The sequence below is a fragment of the Stomoxys calcitrans genome, chromosome 1 (genome assembly GCF_963082655.1).
Source record: "Stomoxys calcitrans chromosome 1, idStoCalc2.1, whole genome shotgun sequence".
Lineage (NCBI taxonomy): Eukaryota > Metazoa > Arthropoda > Insecta > Diptera > Muscidae > Stomoxys > Stomoxys calcitrans.
The window spans coordinates 22,802,720-22,829,622 of NC_081552.1; the positions used below are offsets into that span (position 1 = coordinate 22,802,720).

Here is a 26,903-nt window from a genome sequence, read left to right on the forward strand (position 1 = left end):
AGTTCACTTTGCGAGAAAAAATTGTACTCAGCTGCTTACGGCACACTAACTGGTAATTATGTCATGATCAATACTTTCCCCTCATTTTTTTATATATATTTTATATCACCGCGAAAACCGAATATAGTACCAACCTTAAGCGATTCTGGCACTTAAGATGAGTATTCTGTTCAGTATTTCGAGCGGAATGCTGTCAAACTCCATATAAAATAACGTAGGCGAAACATTGGCTGAAAACCGGGGGAAAAGTAGTACTCTATTTAAAGTGAGGAAAATGGCTGATCGTACTTTTGGCAACACACGCAAAGAAATTTGTGTGCGTGTGTGTATACGTGTGCGTACATGAGCAGAGAATATGCGAGAAAGAAAATAACAACAAAGAGAATGCAAACAAAATCTGTCATCTTAATACCGTCAAACCTGGCCAGCTGTTAACGGCGTTAGACCACCTTTTTTAAATCCGCCTTGGATCAGCTTGATGACAAGATGGCAGATTGCACCATATGATTTGTGTTTGTTGTCAAGATATATTCATTTACAGGTAGTGGCAGTTGCCCAACAACAAAATATTGAGTGTACTATCTGTCAAAATCAGCAACGCTGATTTTGTGTATGTTACAAGTTCGCGCCATTTTTCGTGGTTTGTTTGGTTATGGGTCTTAACTATAATACACACACACAACCAAAACTGATTGACAGATAGCGCACTTTGCGAGAAAAAATTGACTCAGCTGTTTACAGTACACTACCTGATAATTATGTCATGGTTGTTGTAGAAATGAGACCACTTTTAATTTTTTCGCCATGCGTTTACATTTAGAGCTTGACGAGGACCGCTGTCTTCACATTCGAATTTGTGGCAGGTTTTCGCTTGAAACAACCTTACGTTACTGACTCATGTAAAAAAAGCTTATTTTATGCAGATACGGAAACCGGTACCAAGTACTGGTTCGGTTACCTGATTGTTTTTCGATTTTTTTTCTCCATTTTCGTTTGATTGACTTTTTTAAACTCTAACCAAAAGTCAGCTGTTTTTCTATCATTGGGAAATTGACAATTCAACCCTTTTTTGTACCACAATACAACAATTCCATTTAAAAAGTTAAGAGTGCTGTGAAAATTATAATGGCCAATGAAAATGATCAGCAGCATCATCAGACTGCATCACAGAATACAAAAGATTGCGAGAAAAGTGTAGTAGATTCAATAAAGGGCAATGACGATGGTAGCAACGAAAACAAAGAGAGCAGCAAAGATGAGGCTTATTACGCCGAAGAGGAAAGGGAGAGTCTGGACATAATGCCAACATCTTCTAAGGGAAAACTGAACGATTTGGTTGCTGATTTGTGTATAAATGGACACAGATCGCATGCCCAGGCTGGTTATGGAGATTACCAATTGAATAGATCTTCAGTGTCTGGCAGTGTAAATGAGAGTAAGTTTTTTGTTGTAACGACAACAATAAGTACCAAAGAGCATTTTACATTTTCACAACAAATTTTTGCAGGTGCAGGTGCTGATGCTGGTGGTTCTAATAACAACACAGCACATAATGTACAAGCACCACCACCCACCCAGAATTCTTCCTTTTCTTTTAAACATTTCCTCAGCAGCAGTAGTGTACCCACTGCCCCCTCTACTACAGTCACATCTTTGGATCCTCCGTTAAATGTGAGTAGTACCTCGGCGACGTCATCTAACTCAAGTTCTGCCATGTCCACACGTTCCCTACAAACATCAACTGGAGCCCGTCCCAAGGTCCCACAGTCGAATTCTGTTTCATCCACCTTAACTGTTAGCGGTACATCGTCAAATTCCGGTGGCGAAGGACTGTCTGTTGCAGCAACCAAAATGAAACGTTCGCCACGTTTCTCTTCATTTGACTCGCAGGCGAGTCTTGCCGAATATGCTGGAGCACCAACCACGGCAGATTTACCACCTGGTGAAGCTTCTTCGATTGGTGGTGTATCGAAATCTTCGGATTACCGATTGTATCCGGACGAGAGAGAACGTGATCGATTTGCAGGTTAGTATTGATATACTTTAGTGCTGCTGATTTATACTTTTTTAGATATGTGGCTCTAAGAGTAAAAAGTCACTTGACCAGCCCAAATGGCATCAATGAATTGTTTTTGTAGATCAGGCATGGACACCAACACATTTGAAACACTAAACATTGTGTCATATCAAAAACGCACAACGATTGACGCATTGTTGTCATTCCGCAAAGCTACTTCATCTAATTTATGTATGAAGTTTCTCTTGCAGTTTTTAATGTTTTCAGCTGTGTTAATGTCCATGTCTGTTGTAGATGTATGTATGCAATTAGTATGGCTTTTGCAAGGATTGTAATGGGACAGACATGGCGTATAGAAATCTTCTTTTTATTTAGTAGCATTTTAATCAGCCATATTCCTTTCTTTTTCAGAGTGGAACTTACCTTCCAATGCACCCACAATGACAACTAATTCATCAGATTATGATCGTGGTCAATATGTGCCACGTTCCTATTCAAATTACGAAATACCCCGACCACAGACATCGCCACGTCGTCGTGTTGGTATCGGTGCTAACCGAGATGCAAGGCCAACTCGTTTGACACTTAACACAAATCCAACAATGGCTGCCAAATTAAAATTGGATTTGCCCATAAATCAAAATTCCGTTGGTGGCTCTGCCAACTTAGCGTCCTCTTCGAATCGAAGGAGTGCCCTGTCCACGCGTCCAACAGATTTTCAGCAATCAAATTCTTTACCCGCTGGTGCGGCAGCTGCAGCAGCTTTACCAGATTTTGTACAAGATCATTGGATGGACTCATGGTATGCAAACGATATGCATGTGAATTCACCACCTTCTTCACCCATCTATGGTTTAGCTGAGGATGTGACCGAAGATGGCAGCGGCGATCAGGCTGCTGGTGGTTGCGGCGGTGGTGGTGGAGGTGGTGGGGCTAGGCCTCGAAATCGTGATAACGTTCCATTACCAGGTCCTGCTGATTTGGGAAGTTTTAATATGGGTCTACCAGAACCTTCATCGTCTTCGGTGGGCTCCAAAATGTTACCCGACTTTCTATCAGATGGACCTATAATCCATTCGTCACAACGTCTGGCGGATATAGCAGCTGGCTTACCTTCAAATTCAGTTGGCTCTCCCGAAGATTCAAATATGACAACACAACTGTCAAGGTTACGTTCAGACAATGAACTTTTGCAGCGGGAATTGAATGAAACAAGGGCGGCCCTTAATGAGCAAACATTGAGGGCCAACAATTTAGAGCGTCAATTGTTGGAACAACAACGGCAACACAAATCGCAAACCGAAGAGACATTGGACAGTAACAAAAAGCATTCAACCGCTGTACAAAATCTTGTCTCTAAGCTAAAGCAGCAAGTACAGCAACTCACATCAGAGGTGGAGATTTTAAGGCGAGAAAAGGATCTGATGCGCGAAGAGGGAGCTGTTGGGGGTTTTAATGTGACAAACTGTGATCGTTCTCCTTCTTCATATGCTGCAGCTGCAACTTCTGTAACGAGCAACAAACGCAGCTGTGCAGATGCTGCTACAGCGGCCGCTGCAGCAACAACGGGGGCAGTGGGTAGTGTAAATGGTAGCGAAGTTATGGGAGGTGGTTGTATGGGTGTTAGCAGTAGCACGAGTGGTGGAGGCCAAGCAGGTGGTATTGCTGGTAGAGGTGTTATTGGCCTCAGACCGTCCAGAGCACAACAGATATCATTAGATTTGCGGAGGGCAGCATCAAATGCAGAACAAAACCTGAGGTAAGTGTTGTACAAAAAAATTTAAAATTTTTCTTTTCTTTGTGCTTGGAAAATATTGTCACCATTTTGTTTCAGAGGAAAATGTGGAAACATCATTTTTCCAATTTGGAATCATATTATTTCCTCTTTTTAATATTTCTTTATTTTTCTTCTAAATTTTCTATAAACATTTTTTAAAAATTTTTTTATACATTTTTTTTTAATTTTCCTATAAAAAATTTCTCAAATTTTTTCTATGAAATTTGTTCTATAAATTAATGTTCTTTTGAAAAATCATGGAAGAGAAAATTGTGGAACAGAGGTTAGCACGGCGTGAAGATCAGAAAATTTTCAGTGGTGGCTACATTTGTGAGGAATCCTGCTAAGTTAAAATTTCTCTACCTAGTGATGTCGCTATGCGGCACGCCGATCGGACTCGGCAATAAAAAGGAGACCCCTTACCATTAAGCTTAAACATTCATCGGACTGCACTCATTGATATGAGAGATGTAACCCCTATTCTTTAATGGAATATTCATGGGAAATTTAGTATACACATATATGTTCTTTATTTACAATTGGACTGAATTAAATATATTGCAATAAAATATGACCAATAGTAAACTGGTCAGTGTGAACACATGGTATCAACAAGCTCCCTCCATCTAGCTCTATCGTTAGCCAAAGCCTTGGCCTGAATCCACGATATGTGGGTTGATTCCAACACTCTTTTCGTACAGCGGATCCATGTGTTTTTCTGGCGTCTCCTCCTTTGCCTGTCCTTGCGGATTTCAGTCTAGGACATTTTTCGTTATATTATCGCGTGGTCGGTGACCCAAACAAGTCCATTTTCTCTTCCAGATTTCTCCATCGACAGGGGAAGTGTTTGTTCTTATTTGTAATTCTTAATTGGTAACGTACTTCGTTGAATTGGATCGTTTTTTGCAGGTATCGTAATAGGTTGAAGTCAGTTATTCACAATTCCGTGATGAAGTACTTCTGTAGGTTGTTTGGAAAAGTGGATTCCAGTGTTTTTTTTTTGTTTGCGCATTCTCAGATATACTGGGTGTATTGGCAGTGATCATTTAAATTAGGATTGTGATTAACCACATGACATTAACTACTTCTTTACTTCTGGTGCACCGTCTAGTAGCTCATCCAGTTTTACATTCGACTGTCATTTTGACAACTTCTGTTTTAACCAGGGCTTGAAAACTGGCACAAGTAGTGCCCATAGCTAAATCCTCTGTTATTCTAGGCCCTGATGATCTGAGAGCCATTTCTATACTTCCGGGTTTTTCGATATTTTAGAACAATTTGGAGGACCAAATTCTTTTCGGTACTAGGCCAAAGATTTTTCATTCGCAGTATGCCATAGCCAACACGGAAGACATACTGTGACATATGTCACAGTACTATGAGAAACTTTAAAATGAGCTCAATTTTTCGTTTTCGGTTTGTGGGCTTATATCTCCATATATGAATAATAGATTGCAGTTTGTTGAAATGAACCGAAAATGATCTGGTATTCTTTCTTTAAATTCAGGGGTATCTCAAATATCGGTCCTGGGATCCATTTTTATACCCACCACCGAAGGATGGGGGTATATTCATTTTGTCATTCCGTTTGCAACACATCGAAATATCCATTTCCGACCCTATAAAGTATATATATTCTTGATCAGCTTAAAAATCTAAGACGATCTAGACATGTCCGTCCGTCTGTCCGTCTGTCTGTTGAAATCACGCTACAGTCTTTAAAAATAGAGATATTGATCTGAAATTTTGCACAGATTCTTTTTTTGTCCATAAGCAGGTTAAGTTCGAAGATGGGCTATATCGGACTATATCTTGATATAGCCCCCATATAGACCGATCCGCCGATTTAGGGTCTTAGGCCCATAAAACCCACATTTATTATCCGATTTTGTTGAAATTTGGGGCAGTGAGTTGTGTTAGGCCCTTCGACATCCTTCGTCAATTTGGCTCAGATCGGTCCAGATTTGGATATAGCTGCCATATAGACCGATCCTCCGATTAAGGGTCTTAGGCCCATAAAAGCCACATTTATTATCCGATTTCGCTGAAATTTGGGACAGTGAGTTGCCCTAGGCCCTTCGACTTCCTTCGTTAAATTGGCCCAGATCGGTTCAGATTTGGATATAGCTGCCATATAGACCGATCCTCCGGTTAAGGGTCTTAGGCCCACAAAGCCACATTTATTATCCGATTTCGCTGAAATTTGGGACAGTGAGTTTCCCTAGGCCCTTCGACTTCCTTCGTTAAATTGGCCCAGATCGGTTCAGATTTGGATATAGCTGCCATATAGATCGATCCTCCGATTTATGGTGTAAGGCCCATAAAAGCCACATTCATTATCCGATTTTACTGAAATTTGGGACAGCGAGTTGTGTTAGGCCCTTTGACATATTTCTTCAATTTGGTCCAGATCGGTTCAGATTTAGATATAGCTGCCATATTGACCGATTTCTTGATTTATGGTTTTGGGCCCATAAAATGCTCATTATTGTCCGATGCCGCCGAAATTTGGAAGCCCCTTGACATACTTCTGCAATATCGCACAGATCGGTCCAGATTTGGATATAGCTGCCATATAGACCGATATCTAGGTTTTAGGTTTAGGGCCATAAAAGACGCATTTATTGTCCGATGTCGCTGAAATTTGACACAGTGAGTTTGGTTAGGCTCATCGACGTCCTTCTTAAATTTGGTCCAGATCGGTCCAGATTTGCATATAGCTGCCATATAGACCGATCTCTCGATTCAAGGTTTAGGACCCATAAAAGAGGCATTTATTGTCCGATTTCGCCGAAATTTGGGACAGTGAGTTGTGTTAGGCTTTTCGACATGTTTATGCAACTTGGCCCAAATCGGTCCAGATTTGGATATAGCTGCCATGTAGACCGATATCTCGATTTAAAGTTTTGGCCCCATAAAAGGCGCATTTATAATCCGATTTCACTGAAATTTAACACAGTGGCTTTTCGACATCCGTGTCGAAAATAGTTTAGATCGGTTTATTTTTAGATATATTTGGTCAAATCGGAACATATTTTGATATAACTGATATGGGACATAAGGTATGAATTTTTCCCGGGATTTTAACGAAAGGTGGTTTACATATATACTCGAGGTGGTGGGTATCCAAAGTTCGGCCCGGCCGAACTTAACGCCTTTTTACTTGTTTTATTTTGTATACTAATGACATTTCGCTAAATGCGTTTGAATGAAGAAACGAATGGACATTTAAGCTTTAAGCTGTTTGCTTTATAATTGCGGACCAGCAATTATAATTTTTGTCATGCATTCGAATTAAAATGATAAAAACGCTCACTGGTATTTACTTGTCGAGTAAAATAGAACATTTATTTGTTTGCCAATTTGGTGGGTTTTATGGCTCGGATTTGCGAGTTGTTGGGTTAGTGGTTAAAGTAGAGATCCCAAAGTCGACTTTCGACTAATCAATTAGTCGACTTTTTGTGTAAAAAAGTCGCAGTCGACTTTCAATGTTTGAAAAGTAGAATAATCGATTTTGATGTTGAATAGTCAAAAAGAAAGCTGCACAGAGAAAAAATAGCTGCACAAAGGTATGAGTTTTGCTTTGATTATGTTGCTGCTAAGTAAGAATTGTTTTCAATTCTCAAGTGCTACGATTCATCGCTCTCTGGTTTATTTTTGTTGCCATGAATATTTTTTTAGCTGAATAGTTATTTAAATATTTAAACGGAAGGTAATACTAACGTATCTATAATTTTCGGTATATTTGCTCTGAAACCCACATTTTTGTTCCAATTTGTCTAAAACTTAGCAAGCGACATTTGCTCGCCATGGTTAAAGTATATTCCAATCCATGAACGAAACGAACAATATATTATAGAAGTTCCCATATAATGGTACATTTCACAAATAGGGATTTTTTTTACCGAATTTAGCGAAGTCTAGATAGAATCCGATTTGGTGAAGGCGGTCTGTTTTTTATGTGTAATTTCATTTTTGAAAAATGGTCTTTGATAATGCCGGATACATAAAATCGGATAGAATAACGATAATTTTGTGTTCCTTTTGGGGTTTTATAGAGGAAGTGATAGAGAATAAAAGTTCGTATGTGCAATAAAATGTGATGTTCTACTTGGGTTTAACATTCATAGTAACACTAGTTGAAAGTTATAAGGTTGTATAGACCATTTCAAGCTTTAATTCAATTACAAAAAAGGGGAAAGTAAACGGGAATGTGGAATCTTTTGCAGAAAGCCATTTTTTGGCTTTAAGGTAGCGGGGCGGCTTTGATATAGGAATGCTCAAATTTTGCATTTTAAATTCATCCTAATAACTCTTCTTCATAAAAATACAAAGAAATGATTTTATCTTCATGGAAAAACTCTACAAATACTTATTTTTATTTATTGCTAGCTGAACCGGGCCCGCTCCGCTGCCCTTCTTTTACTTTATATTTTCGACTATTAAAAAGCTTTTAGTGAAATATCATGCTAAGAAAGTATATCGCTCGACTAACAGTATAACAATAAAAATGCCTTTATTTGAATCTCACATGATCTTTATTGGTCTATGAATTCGCTCGGATGGTTTAGGGTCATTAGCGTTTGGGGGTTAGATATACTCCATTCTTAAATGTCTTTATTTCAGCCCGATATTGTCATGATGATAACGATTTAGGGGTAAGGATGACCCCTAGACAAAATATAACAGCATCGTGCTCTTAGCTCAAATACCATTTATTTAAACCCCATATTGCCATTGGTTTAAGGGGAGGTTATGGAATGAGGCGACCTCAAACATTTGGCCCCAACATTTTTTCTCTTTGGGGGATGTTATGGAAATGATGGGGGTACCCCAAAAACACGGTTCCACATATGCATATCAGATTTGTATTCTACCCCCCATATTTTTTTTGGGGAAGGCTAGACCCCCAGAAAATTGGTGCAGAAAGTGGGTATCAATTTCGTATTCTTCTCCCCAATACCTTTCATTTGAACTCCACATTGATGTGGCCGGTAAATAAGTCCGATTTAGGGGTGCCTTGGGGAGTGGGTTGGTCCCTCAAACACTTTGCCCTGCAAATATATCAGCATCGTGCTTCACTCTCAAATATCTTTTGTTTGAACTCCATATTGCCATTGGCCTCCAAATTGGTTATCAAGTTCGTTTTCTAATCTCAAATACCTTTTATTTAAACCTCTCACTGCAAAAGTCAAAAAAAAGTCCGGTTTGGGGTATGGGCCCCAAGAACTGTCAATATCGAGATTCCTCCCTTTAAGACCCAAATTGTCATTGTGAGCAAATGCGTCTTAATTGGTGGTTGTTATGGGGGTGGACGTCCCCTAGGCAGTTGGTCCCGAATGTTAATATCAGATTTTTGGTCTACTCCCAAATTGCTGTTATTTGAGTCCCATATTTCCATAGTCGGCAAACATGACCGGTTTGAGGGATGGGGCGGCAGTTAAGTAACTTGGCCCTGAAAATATATATCAGATTCGTGTTCTGTGGGTGGGGCGGTCCCATAGACACTTTTTCCCGAATATTGATATCAAATTCGTTCATTATTCCCAACCACCATTCATTTGAGCCCCATATTGTTGTGGTCGTAAATTTATTCTCTTTGGGTGTGTTTTTGGGAGGGCCGGTCCCCAAACACTTGTCCCCTCCTTTGGATATCGAATTCATATTATACTCGCAAATACCTTTCATTTAAACCCCATATTGCCATGGTCAGTAAATAAGTCCAGTTTGTGGTGTGTTGGGAAGTGGTCGGTCCCCAGAAACTTGGACCCACATTTGCATATCAGATTCGGATTCAACTCGTAAATACCTTTCATTTGAGTCCCATATTGCCATGGTCGGTAAATATGTTCTAAATACCTTTCATTTGAGTCCCATATTGTCGTGATTGGCCCAAAACCTACCTAAATATTGGTAGGTTTTGGGAGTGGGGCGGACTCCTATTCGAAGGACAGACAACTTGTCAAAACAGTAGTGAGAAGAAATGATCAACTTTGAACACTCTCTCTCGCGTTTTTTTTTTCTTTGTTTTATGTTTGCTTGGCTATTCAAATAATTTCTATCTTCCAATAGATGGCGCTGAATTTGTTGTTGGTGATGCTCGCTGTTGATTGCCATCACATTGTCATCATTTTGTCTATTTTGCCTATCTAATGTCGCGGTTGCGCATGGGTAAGCATCTTCGGGTTACCCAAGCCAAAAATATCAGCCCTGGATATTCCTTCAATAATAGTTGCGATAATAATCGTTATCCATTTAAGACTTCAGTACAAAAAATTACGGCCTAGACCACAAAATTTGTTTTTTCTTTTTATATATGTATTGGGTTGCCCAAAAAGTAATTGCGGATTTTTCATATAGTCGGTGTTGATAAATTTTTTCATAGCTTGTGACTCTGTAATTGCATTCTTTCTTCTGTCAGTTATCAGCTGTTACTTTTAGCTTGCTTTAGAAAAAAAATGTAAAAAAAGTATATTTGATTAAAGTTCATTCTGAGTTTTATTAAAAATGCATTTACTTTCTTTTAAAAAATCCGCAATTACTTTTTGGGCAACCCAATATATTTTTGATCGTCTTGCAATAACCTGAAATAGCCGCAATTCTTATCCGATTTGTCTCAAATTTTGTATAAGATATTTTGTTATGACTTCCAACATCTGTGCTAAGTATGATTCAAACCGGTTTAAAACTTGATATAGCTCCCATATAAACCGAACTCCTAATTTGACTCTTTGAGCCTTTAGAGGGCGCAATTCTTATGCGATTTGGCTAGACATTATTTTAACGACTTCTCCTATGACCTTCCACATACGTGCCAAATATGGTCTGATTGGGTCCATTACCTGATATAGGTACCATACGAACCGATCTCCCGATTTTAATTCTTAAGCCACTATAGGGCTCAATTTTTATCCAATTTTTACTGACATTTTGCACAATGACATCTACTATGGTCTCCAGCAGCCAAACCAAGAATGGTCCAAATTGGTTAATAACCTGAAATAGCTCCAATAGCTTTGCAATTTTTATCCATTAGCCTTTGTTTGCATATAAAGAGATATCGGGCAAAAAAATAACAAATGAGATCCATGGTAGAGAGTATGTAAGATTCGGCCTGGCCAAACTTTTCACGCTTTTACTTGTTGTCACTCGATTCGTTCGCCAAGTCATTGAAAACAGTTATTTTCCCTTTATAAAATCAGCTGATTTCAATGACTTGGCGAACGAATCGAGTTACAAAACGAAAAAAATGTGTGCTTATCGGCATGCCACTTGTGCTCGATTATAAAAAGGAGGCTTCTTATATTTGAGCTAAATTTTCAATCAAACTCGCTCCACTGAGCTTTCGCTTTCAAGACATAGACAAATTTCACCTCTGTGACGTAACCTACTCTGTAATAGCTCTGATTCTGTGTACGTTCGTTGAGCCTTCCCCTCTAACAGTTTAACAACAAACTTGGATATTCGCACTCTACTAAATAAATTTTTATCTATGGCAAAGGTAGCCACTTACACTACCGGAAACACCTATTGTTAAGGCTCGTCTGAGGGTGGAAAATTTAAAAAATAATACAGCAAACAACCGCAACGAAATTCCTATACTTTATTATTCTATATTTTACAGTCTGATAAGTTGCCATAAAAAAGATAAATGCTGCATGATAAATTTTTACCACTCTGCCCTCTCTCTGTTCGTGGTGGCGTCTCCATTCAGTTGATCCATTTGCAAACAGAATAGATGGCGTTTATTTAAATGTAAGTGCTGCCATCGACAAGGGAAAGGTTTAGACTTTAATACCCAAAAAGGGTAAAAAAATAACTTAAAAGTTCTCCGTTCCATGTCGCCCCGGATGTTTGCGCAATCACATACAAACGACCATCTGTTAGAGCTTTTTTTGAACGTATTGTTATGATTCTATAGATTTCCTTTGTCTATGCTGCTACTTGCTTGGAGCAGCTTAGCGCCTATAACATTGATCATCATGTGTTAGTTGTCTATAACTGACCTGTTGATTAGTCATAATTTAGTCTTCTTTAAATCAAATTGCCATATTAAACGATTCTCAGTGGTAAAGAATTAGTTTGCCAGTCTTTATATCCGGTGCGTTGGCGACAGTTCTTAGTAATTAAACCTAAACCATGTAAAATTTGTAACATGAAAGTGTTGCCCAATAGCACGTTGTTTGAACTTGTCTAGGAAAAGAAGGCTCCTTGTCGATGAGATAAAATTGGCGGCCACCTTGATGTTAAGTTGTGCAACTGCTCCTATCACACTGAACGTCATAAGTTTGGGGGTACGGCGGCAGTGTACTGTTAGGTCATTATAATTGATCAACTTTTTTGAGGTGAGGTGGTCCGCTAGATATATGAGTAGAATAAAGATATCATATTCGCGGTTCACAACCTTATACTTGGAATTGAACCCTATATTGTCATAATTGGTGTATACAGCCGTTTGGTGGGGGGCGCCTCATTCCATTTGCCACTTGAGCACAAATTTGAATGGCGCACTCAACTTAAAAATAACTATCACTTGATCCCCCATTGTTTTAATGTGTCAAATAAACTATTGGAGGCAACTTTAGGACCACCTAGATTCTTGGACACAAAGTTTAATGTCATATTCGTAATCTGTTACCAAATACCTTTAATTTGAGGCTAATCTAGCTATGATCGAATTATATTCCAATTTGAGGGTGAGGCGACCCCTAATTAATTGGACCTCATTTTTTTTTGTCATATTCGTAATCTAGTCCCGAATACCTTTCATTTGAGTAACACATGGATATTTACGTCCAATATGTTTGTTTGGAGGAGTTTTTAGGGTTGGACGACCCCTCGCATACTTAATCCCCATTTTTAATCCGATATTCGTATTCTACTCCCCAATACCTTCCATTTTATACCCATATTATCCCTATACGTCCACTTTTAGTTTTAAGTGGTGTTTTTGGGGTAACGGGGGAGGGGCCGCCCCCATCCAATATTAACAAACTAAAAAGCTTTTTCCTCCTTGCTGACTATTTTCGTAATCTACCCATTTCATTCGAGTCCCATATTGTGATTATCGTCCAATAAACCTATTTTAGGTGATTTCGGGGTCGAGAAGGCCCCCAGTTACTTGGATCAAATTTTTAATATGAAATTCGTAGTCTACTTCTAAATACCTTTCATTTGAATCCCATATTGTCCCGATCGGTTTACTTTTATCTTGGGGTCGTACTTTCAGGGTAAGGGGGAAGAGTCCGGCCCCTACCGATATCAATAAATTATATAGCCTATTGCTCCTTCCGGACCACTCCCCACAATCTATAGATTTATTATTTAAAATTTTCTGACAAAAAATCGAAACGTTTACTTTTTGCAAAAGTCGACTTTTTGCAACAATAAGTCGAAAAATCGATTTTTGCTATTTTGATAAAAGTCTAAAAGTCGACTTTTCGTCCCAATTTGGGATTCCTAGGTTAAAGGATTAATAAGTGAATAAGTAAGGTAGGGCAAAAGTCGGGAAGTGTCGACTATTTGATACCTAATACCTTCGTTATAAGTGTGAATTGGGTCGTCAATATTTAAATCTGAACGGATTTTTACATACTTTGTTAGATACCTGAAAGAATTCGTATGAAATTTCGTCCAAATCTGTGCGACATTATATTTACTAGGACCTTTCAAAAAAAAAAAACTAGGGCGTACATATATGGGAGCTATATCTAAATCTGAACCGATTTGCACAAAAACGTATACCGTTCGGCACATTCCAAAACCAAATTGGCAAGCATTTTTGAGTCGGATTCTTACACTGCATCATTTCTACGGTAGTGGTGCAGGGTACAGTTCCTTAGAAAGCAAAATGCTATCTGTACTTGTACACAAATCACCATGGATAGACAGACGGACAGACAGGAAGACGTACATGGCTAAATCGAATCAGGGAGTGATTCTCTGTCGATCGGTATACTATTTTACGAAATACCTCAAAAATTTGTATAAAGGCCCAAAAGATAGCAATTTAGATCAGTTCTTTCACGAATAGATCAACCTCCTGGGGTAAAAAACACAAAAATAGCTTTGAAAAAATCTTCAAATTGCATTTTGACAAAAAAAAAACGGTTTACCCCAAATATATATAGTGCATGAATTTCTAAAAATGGTTTGTCTTTCTATTTTTTTTCTCTTATTTGTTAAAAGTGGGTACATGTTTATTTATGTGTATGTACAGCATCATCATATCAAACCCCTAAAAGTATACTACATATTTAGGGTTTCCATATGATATTACGATTTTATTTGAAAATTTTGAGCTTTCTCTCACTCACAGCTTTAAAGGCTATGCGAATTAACATTTTAAACATAGTGGTCGCCATTTGAGTGAATTAGTCAATGACTCTCATTCATTCGTTTAGGTTTCACAAAAGTTACTGGTCTTGGCAATGTGTAATGCAAATTTCAGGCCGAGTAGGTTTAGTATTCCTGAATTTGTTGCAAATAAAAAAATAAATATAGGTTGGCCAGAAAATTCCAAGTATTTGTCGCAGGCAGCGAATGAGAACCCACCACCATGGGTTCTGGTAAAAATTTATACAAACTAAATTTACAGCGGTCAAAAAAAGTATTCATCATTAGCAAAATTGATAATAAATTCACTTATTTTGGGTAATTGAAGAAAATTTAAAGTAAACAAATAATGCAGTTTTATGCAATAGTTTATTTTTCGTAATATGTTTTAAAATAAATTCAAAAAATAAATTTAATTAGCGCAAAAAATGCAATTTTATATAATAACACCAAAAACAGAACAAAAAAAGTATTCATCATTGATGTGCTATCATCAAAGTCAAATTCAAATATTATTTGGGAATCCCCCTTTTCTGTTTTATTTAGTAAAGGAGGCTTTGCCCTTGACAGCAAATATTTAATTTCATTGAAAATATAGTTTTTGTCAAAATGGGTCGTAAGCAAAACGAGGTTTCTGATGAGGTAAAAGTTTTGATAATAAAACACCACAGGAATGGTTTAACTCAAAAAACTATCAGTGAAATATTAAATAGACCACGATCTACTATAAAATCCATCATCAGAAAGTGGACAGAAACGAAAACTGTTGACAATAAACCAAGATCTGGTCGACCAAAAGCACTTTCAGTTGGAGATGTGCGTTGGCTAGTGCGGCAAGTTCAGAAAACTCCGAAGACAAATGCGACCATTCTTCGTAAAAACACTATGGAATATTTAGGGAAGGAAGTTACTACACAAACAATTCGAAATACACTCAAAAGGCATAGTTACCGAGGAAGAACTGCACGTAAGAAGCCCTTTATAAATAAAATAAACCGAGTGAAAAGGCTAAACTTCGCAAAAATGTATGTAAAACAGCCCGAATCATTTTGGAAAACAGTCATTTTTGCAGACGAGAGCAAGTTTAATCTTTTTGGGTGCGATGGAAAGGTCATAGTGTACAGAAAACCAAATACAGAGCTTGAAGAACGAAACACAGTTGCTACTGTAAAAAAATGGTGGAGGTGGTTTAATGGTTTGGGGGTGTATGGCGGCTTCAGGAGCGGGAAATCTTGAAATTATTAATGGAGTAATGGATCATAAGTATTACATTGACATTTTAAAGAGGAATTTAAAAGATAGTGCTGTAAAACTTGGGCTTGGTAATAACTTTCAATATTATCAAGATAATGACCCCAAACATTCTGCTTTAAATACCAAGATGTGGATGCTGTATAACTGCCCCAAAGTCATTAAAACTCCTCCTCAAAGTCCCGACTTGAACCCAATTGAACATCTTTGGGAACATCTCGAACGCAAATTGAGAACGCGCAATTTTTCGAGCAAGAGTCAAATGCAACAGGTGATAATGGAGGAATGGACTAATATAGACCAAAATATAACCGCTAAATTAGTCCAATCGATGTCAAACCGTTTAAAAGAAGTTATAAGACGCGGTGGTCGAATAACAAAGTATTAATTTTTTTAAATTATGTTATTTATTTTTTTGTTTTTTTGCAATGATGAATACTTTTTTTGTTTAATTTTTTGTGTTCAGCTGTAAAATGGCCCTTTTTGTTCCAATAAATACTATTTTTTTCTTTAAAAACAATGAAATTGTGTACATATATATCACACAAGCACTACTGCATCATTAGTTTAATATGTTTTTATTCCAATTGTCTTTTGTAGACTTATTAAAAAAAAAACATTGAATGATGAATACTTTTTTTGACCGCTGTAGTTGAAGGGTATAATTTTATTCTGCATACCAAACTTCAGTCAAACCAGCAAAATTAAAGCTTCTAGAAACCGAACAAGGATAATCGAGAGAACGGTTTATATGGGAGCTATATCAGGTTATTGACTAATTTGGACCGTACTTGGCACAGTTGTTGGAAGTCGTAACAGGTCAGTCGTGATTAGTGTCGTGAGCATGATTTCATCTAAGACCCCATAAAGTATATATATTCTTGATCGTTTCGATGTTCTGAGTAGAGCTGGTAAACTATCGATAATCGCAACATTCGATATGTTCGATAGTTTTAATAATAAATATCGATAGTATCGTTAACTATCGTTAATTTCCCATCACCAATATTTCAAACGATAGTGAGAAGTAAAAATCTGGAGATCGATTTATATAGAGCAATTTCAATGCACAGACTAAATCAAAACAAGGTTAATGAAGTCAGTTGGAAGTCATCAGAGAAATCATTGTACAAAATGTTAGCCTAATCGGATGAAAATTGCGCCCTCTATACGCGCAATCTATCTTAAAGAATACATTCAGTGTCGAATTGCTTATTATACCCTGCACCATAGGATGGGGGTATACTAATTTCGTCATTCTGTTTGTAACTACTCGAAATATTCGTCTGAGACCCCATAAAGTATATATATTCTTGATCGTCGCGACATTTTATGTCGATCTAGCCATGTCCGTCCTTCCGTCTGTTTGTCGAAAGCTCGCTAACTTCCGAAGGAGTAAAGTTAGCCGCTTGAAATTTTGCACAAATACTTCTTATTAGTGTAGGTCGGTTCGTATTGTAAATGGGCCATATCGGTCCATGTTTTGATATAGCTGCCATATAAACCGATCTTGGGTCTTGACTTCATGAGCCTCTAGAGTGCGCAATTCTCATCCGATTGGGATGAAAGTTTGCACGACGTGTTTTGTTATGATATCCAACAACTGTGCCAAGTATGGTTCAAATCGGTCCATTGCCTGATAAGCCGATCTTGGGTCTTGACTTCTTGAGCCTCTAGAGTGCGCAATTCTTATCCGATTGGAATGAAATTTTGCAAAACGTGTTTTGTTATGATATCCAATAGCAATTCTTATCCGATTTGAATGAAATGTTGCACGTAGTATTTTGTTATGATATCCAACAACTGTGCCAAGTATGGTTCAAATCGGTTCATAACCTGATATAGCTGCCATATAAACCGATCTGGGATCTTGACTTCTTGAGCCTCTAGAGGTCGCAATTATTATCCGATTTGCCTGAAATTTTGTACGAAGGATTCTCTCATGAGCATCAACATACGTGTTTATTATGGTCTGAATCGGTCTATAGCCCTATACAGCTCCCATATAAATTGATCTCTCTATTTTACTTCTTGAGCCGCTAAAGGGCGCAATTCTTATTCGAATTGGCTGACATTTTACACAGGTCTCCATCATATAATTTAATTGTGGTCCAAACCGGACCATAACTTGATATAGCTCTAATAGCAGAGCAAATCTTTTCTTATATCCTTTTTTGCCTAAGAAGAGATGCCGGGAAAAGAACTCGACAAATGCGTTCCATGGTGAAGGGAATATAAGATTCGCCCCGGCCGAACTTAGCACGCTTTTACTTGTTTTTGTTTAGTTTTGTAAAAAATTTAACTGGCGATAGTATACATCGGAAAAATATCAACTAATATTTAGTCAAAAAAAATTAAATATCGGTATCTCGATAGTGCCGTCGATGTTTTGCCAGCTCTAGTTCTGAGTCGATCTAGCCATGTCCGTCCGTCTGTCGAAATCACGATAGCGGTGTAAAGCTAGCCGCTTGAAAATTTGCACAGATGCTTAATATTGATGTCGGTCATTGGAGATGGCAAATGGGCCATATCGGTTCAGATTAAGATATAACTCCCATATAAACCGATCTCCCGATTTGACTTCTTGAGCTTCTGGAAGCTGCAATTTTTTTCCGATTTGGAAAAATAGATAAATAAAAATTTATTTAGATAAAAATTTATTTAGTAGAGTGCGAATATCCAAGTTTGTGTTAAACTGTTAGAGGGGAAGGCTCAACGAACGTACACAGAATCAGAGCTATTGGAGAGTAGGTTACGTCTTGAAAGCGAAAGCTCAGTGGAGAGGGTTTGATTGAAAATTTAGCTCAAGGGTAAAAGCCTCTTTTTTTATAGTCGAGTCAAAGTAGCGTGCCGATAAGCACACATTTTTTTCGTTTTGTCACTCGATTCGTTTGCCAAGTTATTGAAAACAGCTGATTCAATAAAGGGAAAATAGCTTGGCTAACGAATCGAGAGACAACAGGTAAAAGCGGGAAAAGTTCGGCCGGGCCATATCTTACATACACCATGGATCTTATTTGCCATTTTTTTGCCCGATATCTCTTTATAGGCAAACAAAGGATAATGGATAAAAATTGCAAAGTTATCGCTATTTCAGGTTATCAACCAATTTGGACCATGCTTGGTTTGGCTGTTGAAGACCACAGTAGATGTCATTGTGCACAATGTCAGGCAAAATTGGATAAGAATTGAGCCCTAAGAATTAAAGTCGGGAGATCGGTCCATATGGGAGCTATATCAGGTTATGGACTCATTCAAACCATATTTGGCACGTATGTGGAAAGTCATAGGAGAAGTCATTAAAATAATGTTTAGCCAAATCGCATAAGGATTGCGCCCTCTAGAGGCTTAAAGAGTCAAATTAGGAAATCGGTTTATATGGGAGCTATATCAAGTTTTAAACCGGTTTGAACCATACTTAGCACAGATGTTGGAAGTCATAACAAAATATCTTATAAAAATTTGAGACAAATCGGATAAGAATTGCGGCGTTTAAGGGCAAGATCCAAAATCGGTTTATATGGCAGATATATCAAAACAAAGCTTTATCCCTTCGAAAGTTAACATGCGATGGACGGAGCGTCATGGCTAAATCGAATCTCAAGATGATCAAAAATATACATATATACTTTGTTGGGTCTCAAATGAATAATTCGATGCTTTACCAACGGAATGACGAAATAAGTTTATGATGGAGGGTGTAAAAAGAAAAAACAAATTTAGTGGTCTAGGCCGTAAGTTTTTGTACTGAAGTCTTAAATGGATAATGATTATTGTCGCTAACTGTTATTGAAGGAATATCCAGGGCTGATATTTTTGGTATGGGTAAGCCGAAGATGCTTGCCCATGCGCAACTGTGACATTAGATAGGCCGACAAAAGTAAAAATTCGATTGAATTTAAAAATAGACAAAATGATGACAATGTGATGGCAATCAGCAGCGAGCATCACCAACAAAAAATTCAGCGCCATCTATTGGGAGATTATTATTATTATTATTTGAATAGCCAAGCAAACTCGAACAAAGGAAAAGAGAGCGAGAGGTACAGGAGAGTGTGTTATATGTGTTGATCATATGCTTTTCACTACTGTTTTCACAACTTGTCTGTCCTTCGTATAAATAAAATATAGGAACTAATCTTTGGCCGTTTTCGGTATTATTTTTTTAACTCGCCTACCTTGGGGCAAGCTTTCAAAATAGCCTAAAAGTTCTTAGTGAATGCAAAGAAGAGTAATTGAAAAGAAAGTTATAACTCATACGTTGTAAAAGGAAGCGCAGCGAAGCGGGCCGGATTCAGCTAGTATAAAAAAATGAATTTGTGTTTGTTTGTTTGTAAATTTGTTTGTTCCGTACAGACTCAAAAACGGCTGAACCGAAGGAGCAATAGGCTATATAATTTTTTATATCTCAAGGGGTGCGGACCCTTCCCCTTACCCCAAAAGTACCACCCAAAATTAAAAGTGGACCGATCGGGGCAATATGTATTCGGTACTAGAATACAAATCTGATTTCAAAATTTGGGTCCAAGTACCTAGGGGGCTGCCCCGACCCCGAAACCGCTTCAAATATGCATATTGGACGACATATGGGACTCGAATGAAAGGTATTCGGGAGTACATTACGAATATGGTCAGGAAGGAGGAATAGGCTATATAATTTGTGGATATTAGAAGGGGCGAACCCTCCCCCGTTTACCGCAAAAACACAACCTAAAATCAAGGTTGACCGATCGGGACAATATGGGTAACAAATGACAGGTATTGGAGAGTAGAATACGAATATGGTATCAAAAGTTGGGTCCAAGGAACCCAAGGGCCACTCCAACCCCAAAAGTTCCCCAAACAAACATATTAGATGTACAATCAATATGAGGCTCAAATGAAAGGTATTCGGGAGAAGATTACGAATATGACATAAAAAATGATGTCTAAGTATTTGCGGGTCGCCCCACACGATCAAAGCTATATAAGACTCAAAGGAAAGGTATTCGTGAGTTGATTACTAATATGAGATTAAACTTTGTGTCCAAGAATCTAGAATCTTTACCACCAAAAATCGCCTCCAATAGTTTATTTGACCAATTAATACAATGGGGGATCAAATGATAGATATTTTTGAGTAGAGGGCGTCACTCAAATATGTGCTGAAGTGGCAGATGGAGTGTGGCCCACAACCCTTATATAGATACCCTCCACCAAACGGCTGTATACACCAATCATGACAATATGGGGTTAAATTAAATGTATAAGGTTGTGGACTGCGAATCTGATATCTTCATTTTGCGCATATATCTAGCGGAACATCTCAACCCAAAACAGTCCATCAATCACAATGACCTAACCTAATTAAGATTGCAACCATTTTTAGCTCATCGATAGACAAGACCAAAGGAGGTGCTGCTGGGCAATACTTTTTTGTTCAAAAGTTTTACATGGTTTAATAGTAAGAACTATCGCCACCGCACCAAATATATAGACTGGCAAATAAGTTCTTTAACACAGAAAATCGTTCAATATGGCAATTTGATTTGATTTAAAAAAAGACTAATTGATGACTATTTAATAGGTACTCATATAGTCAGTAATAGACAACTACCGCATGTCATAGGCGCCTAACATTTAAGTTAGCGTCATCTACTGGCTGTTTTCAAAGGCACACTTACATTAACCTTAAATCAAAAATTTGATGTCAGAATTTGAGGTGGGGTGCCTAGGAGGGCCGCCCACCACCAAAATCCGCCAAACGGATTTATAGACCAATCACTGTAATATGGGTATCAAATTAAAAGTATTTGAGAGAAGAAAGCGAATCTGATATCCAATTGTCAGACTACCCACCCAAAAAAAAAAACCCTCAAATCGGACATATTTACCGACCATGGCAATAGGGTTCTTGAATGAAATGAAGTCTCTGGCAATCGACCGCACCCTTAAACCCTTAATTATTGGGGTTTTTATTAAGAGGTATTTGAGAGTAGAAAAATCCACAGGAAAATTGGAATACATTTTAAACTGAAACTAGGCAGAAATTTCCAAAATAAGAGTACTTTTCTCAAACATAGCATTATTGGACGCAGCAGGGCGGGCCGGGCTCAGCTTGTTTAATATAAAATTGTGCGACAATTAATAAGATTAACTTTTACCAAAGTCTAGCAATTGCTTTCGTCTTCGTCTGGCAGCTGAAGGGTTGCCATCTCGTTTACTCTCAGAAGTCGGCAAGTTCGGGGTTGCCACAGGTACTTCAATAAAAACTCTGTTCTGATGAAGTTTGAAAAAATAACCAACGAAACGTTGAGATAAAAAAATGGAAACGATTTGTTTTATTTCAAAAATTCTCAGTCTAACCAAAAAGCCCGTCAGAAAATAACACAAAAAATGATTATCAACAGTGGTAAAAAAAAACAACAAAAATTTAAAAAAGTGTTATTTCTATAGAATTTTTTTTCAATATTTGATTTCTTAGAAAGTTTTTTCAAAATTGATTCTTACCATTTTTTGATTTTACTACCCCTTGTTTTTTCTAAATCTTTCCGTTTTTCTTTTAGGCAACTTTTGGCTGGTGTGGATAATTTACGTCAAATGGCGGCAGATATAGAAAAACCTGAAACACATTTGGACTACGATGCTAGCCCAGATTTGTTTTCAGATTTTATAGACGATTGTGATGATTACGAAGAATATCCCGGTGGACCGGCTTTGTAAATTATCCTTTTCATTTAAAAAATTTGTTTTCTATTTTTAGAGAATAATTATATTTAATAATAATAATCATAATGAGTAACAAGCCACTCATAAACACAGAAAAAACAAAACAAACATACATATAAACCAAACAGAAAACAAGAAAATGTAATAAAATCTAAAGATAAAAGCAACTATTTCACTATTTCAAAACTAAAACAAAAAATTAATGAAAAAGCAAGCCAGAAAATGCCAGATATAAAAGAGTAGTAAAAAACCAAAACTACAATAAAATTTAAAGAACAGAAAGATGGATGATAAGAGAAATATTTAAGCATATATTTCAAAAATATCATGTTCCCTACTTTGAGAAGACACACACACACACACACACACACAAACAAAATACTTATTAGTTTTGTTGTAAGATTAAAAAAAATACATTTATATATTTATTTCTTAAACTATTTTACTGCTCAACGATTAGTTATTTGATGTTACAAAAGAGTATAAGACCCTCCATCGAGTTCACTTTTGCCATAAACACATACACACAATCTCATTCCCTTAAAATTAATTTATTTTAAATACCTATTGCAACATTTTTTCTTAACCCCTTGAATAAGTTTATTGGCATTTGTAAAATTTCTTATGGAGCTCTTATATTCGTTTTAGGTTTTTTTTTTGTCGTAATATTTCCGTTTGGTTTTTTGTCTTATGTTGTGCTTTCTGTCTGTGGTTTAGTAAAACAAAATATATAATTACTATTATTATTATGACGATAAGTAATAAAAATAATAAAAAACAAAGTTGATGATTTTTATCCAAAATAAAAGTAATTTAAAACAAATCAATACACATGCAAAGCTAATAAAAAAAATAAAAAAAAAAATTGTACCAAACGAAATATATTTTTTTGTAAACCAAGCAAGTTAAATTAAATCAAACAAAAATCCGCACATAATTGAATACACAACATACAGGGTTTACAAAACAACAATAAAAAAAGAAATTATGTAACGCCCATTAACATTTTGTTGGCATAACACAAAACAATTTAAGACAAAGGGAAGACAAGAAATATTAACATACACAGAAAAAAATAAAAATCGGTTTCAATCACGAAATTAAGTGATCCAATTAAATTTTTAATTGAATCTGCTTCAATCACGAAAATGATAATATCAATCACAATTTTTGGCAAATGGTGATTGAAAAAATTTCAATAAAAAATATTGCATATTCAATTAAAACAATTATTCAAAATTTTTGAAATATCCAATCAATATTTTAATTCAACCAATTAAAAAAAGATTGAATTTTTTAAAATTTTCAATTAATTTTTTAATTGATCCAATAAAAAAAATGATTGAAATTTTCGAAATATCCAATTAGTTTTGTATTTGGGTCAACTAAAAATTTTATTGAAAATATTCACATGTTACACAGAAAAAAATAAAAACCGGTTTTAATTAGGAAATAAATTGATTCAATTAATTTTTTTTAATTGAAACTGCTTTAATCACGAAAATGATCGTATTAATCACAGTTTTTGAAAATGGTGATTGAAAAAAATTTCAATTAAAACAAATTTGGATAAATATGATTTTTGTTATTTGCAATTCATTTTTTTATTTATCCAATTAAAAAAATGATTACTATGTTGAAAAATTTCAATGATTTTCAATGATCGAAATTTTCGAAATATCCAATTAATTTTTTAATTGGATAAATTAAAAATTTAATTGAAAATATTTAAATGTTATATTAAAAGCTTTGCGAAAAGCGCGCTATACAGGGCGCTCCCTCGATTTCATTTTTGTAGGTTCATTTTTGGGTCCACTGGAGATGGGCGATGGGTAAACACCCAAAAGGAATTTAACCGGTAAATTGGGTAAATGACCGGATATTTACCCATTTATACCCAAAAGCTGGGTATTTATAATATTGCAGATATTTTGGGTATAAAAATGTTTTCCAAACAATTTTTGATGATTTCGTATTCTTTGTATATAATCCTGTTTTCTGATCTCAAAAATTTGGATTTTAGTTATACATAGCCGCATATAGACCGATCTACAGACTCAAAGTCTTGAGGCACTGAACTGGTAATTTTTCAGACGATTTCGATAAAATTTGGCACAGTGAGTTCTAGTAGACCCTTCCCCATTTCTATGAAGCTGTCCTATGACCGACCGCCCGACCGCCCGATCTCCCGATATAGGGTATTGAGGACATAAAAGTTCCATTTATTACCCGAATTCGATAAAATTTGGCACAGTGTATTCTGGTAGACCACTACCTATTCCTGCCTGTGGTCCAGATTGGACCATATTTGGATATAGAGCCTATGAAAGGAGCATTTTTAACCCTATTTCGATGAAATTTGGCACAGCGAGTCTGGTACCCCACCAATATGGTCCAGATCGGACCATATTTGGACATAGCTGCCATATAGACCGATCTCCCAATATAGAGTATTGAGCCCATTAATGGAGCATTTCTCATCCGATTTTGATGAAATTTGAAACAGAGTGTTTTGGTATCCCTCTAAACCTTTTTGTCGAATATCGTCCAGATTGGGTACTGAGCTCAAGCTCAAGAATTGCAATTGTAAAATCGACACGGTAATTCTGAATCAAGTTTCATTCAAACCGGATGAAAAATGCTCTTTTTATGGGCTCAGTACTCTAAATATGGTCCGATCTGGACAATATCCAACAAAAAGGTTTGGAGGGGTACCAGAACTCGCTGTGGCAAATTTCATCGAAATAGTGTGAAAATGCTCCTTTCATAGGTTCATTACACTATATCGGGAGATCGGTCTATATAGCAGCTGTATCCAAATATAATCCGATCCGGACCACATTTGACGGGAATGGGTAGGGGTATAGCAGTATACACCGTGCCAAATTTTTATCAAATTAGGGTAATAAATGGACCCTTTATGGCCTCAATACCCTATATCGGGCGGTCGGTCTATAGGGCATCTATATCCAAATATAGTCTGATCTGAACCACACTTCACAGAAATGGGTAGGGGTCTTCCAGGACTCACTGTGCCAATTTTCATCGAAATCGGATGAAAAATCAATTTATTGCCTCAAGACTTTAAGTCTATAGATCGGTCTATATATAACTAAAATCTGATTTGATGAGATCAGAAGATATACAAAGAATACGAAATCATCAAAAGTGGTTTGGAAAATATTTTTATACCCAAGATATCTGCAAACTTATAAATATCCAAAAAAGGTATTTATTGGGTATTTACCCGGTAGAAACACATCTATAATGATCACTCCTTAGAAACAAAACACCTCCGGGGGTTTTCCAAAAATGAAACGGAAAATATTGTTTTCCGCATTATAAAAGAAAGAGTAGCAAGCCAGTAACCTTATTAATTACATGCATCCGGCAAGAAAGACCAACAGAAAAATATTTATCTAAAATATTAATAAGATTAGAATTGCGTCTAGAAAATTAGAAAGGTTGTCGAAAAACTGTTTGTGGGAGAGTTTTCATCTTCTATATATAGAAAGTAGTTATCAAAACTTTGAAGGGCTAGACTTCTTCAAAAACGAACAGTTATAACATTCCATTCCATTAAAATATGATTGAAATAACTTACTGCATATACCACTAATATTTTTTTTGTCACTCGATTCGTTCGCCAATTCAATGAAAACAGCTGTTTTCCCTTTATAAAATCAGCTGTTGTCAATAAATTAACGAACGAATCGAGTGATAAAAAGAAAAACAAGTTAGTAGTCTAGGACGTTATTGCTTAATTAAAAAGATACAGTTTTCAACCACATTTAAAATATAAAATTTCTTAAGATTCAATTAAAAAAATAATCGAATTAATTAATATTTTCATTGAAAATTTCAAAAATTTTAATCGCGATCGTAATTGATTCAGATTCAATTAACAAAATGATAGAATCAATAAATTTTTTAATTGAAAATGACAAAAATTCAAACACGATCGTAATTGGAAAAAGTTCAGATTCAATTAAAAAAATGATTTAATCAATTAATTGTTTAATTAAAAATTTCCAAAATGTCATGTACGATGGTAATTGAAAAAATCCGGATTCAATTAAAAAAATTATTGATTCAAATAATTGAAAAAATTTTCTTGATATTTTTTTCTGTGTAGAGAGGAGAGATTTGATTGATTGGCTGTCAAAAAATCCTACATTTTTGCTTAATTTCATGATTTATTTTAATGGTTCGATTATGGATTTCAACTTTATGATTTATTCGATTTTGGATTGCAACTCAACCTTTTACGTGGCATAGTACCTCATAAATATCGCCAGCATTAGGAGGGGATAACCACCGCTGAAAATTTTATGATGGTCTCGCCAGGATTCGAACCCAGGCATTCAGCGTCAGCGTCATAAGCTAAAATATTTGCAAAATTGCAATTTCTATAACAAATTTTGCCTTTGGCAACGCAACTGAAGTTTGGTTGAAATCAAGGATTGGCAGCATAGTCGAGCGTGGAGCGGAGCGTAGCAGGCCTATTTTTGCCGGAGCGGAGCGAGATTTTTTGAACCCTGAGTGGGGCGGTTTCCATCCTATAAAACCGTTCCGCTCCGACAAAATAAAGAGACTTTTAAAGACCATAGAATGAGGGTTTACTAACTTGGTCATTATGTTTGTAACACCTTGAAATATTGATCTAGGACCCCATAAAGCCGATCTAGCCATGCCCGTTCTTCCGTCTGTCGAAATCACGATAGCGGTCGAACGCATAAAGCTAGCCGCTTGAAGTTTTGCACAGATACTTAGTGTTGATGTAGGTCGTTGGGAATTGCAAAGGGCCCATATCGG

General features: G+C 36.6%; 1 protein-coding gene across 1 annotated transcript; it reads left to right on the forward strand.

The window, feature by feature from the left end:
- The first annotated feature begins 999 nt into the window (after positions 1 to 999).
- On the forward strand, positions 1,000 to 22,228 carry LOC106091502 (uncharacterized). The gene is made up of 4 exons (XM_013258039.2): positions 1,000 to 1,435; positions 1,508 to 2,026; positions 2,429 to 3,776; positions 21,926 to 22,228. The coding sequence occupies exons 1-4, from the start codon at positions 1,126 to 1,128 to the stop codon at positions 22,080 to 22,082; spliced, it is 2,334 nt and encodes a 777-aa protein (XP_013113493.2). The 5' UTR covers positions 1,000 to 1,125; the 3' UTR covers positions 22,083 to 22,228.
- Positions 22,229 to 26,903: the final 4,675 nt, after the last annotated feature.

Bases quoted from the DNA above. Each gene is read 5' to 3' on its own strand.
- LOC106091502 (XM_013258039.2), top strand. From the start codon at position 1,126: ATGGCCAATGAAAATGATCAGCAGCATCATCAGACTGCATCACAGAAT. The intron at 2,027-2,428 runs GTTAGTATTGAT...TTTCTTTTTCAG, and splicing joins AGAACGTGATCGATTTGCAG to AGTGGAACTTACCTTCCAAT. The intron at 3,777-21,925 runs GTAAGTGTTGTA...TTTTTCTTTTAG, and splicing joins AATGCAGAACAAAACCTGAG to GCAACTTTTGGCTGGTGTGG.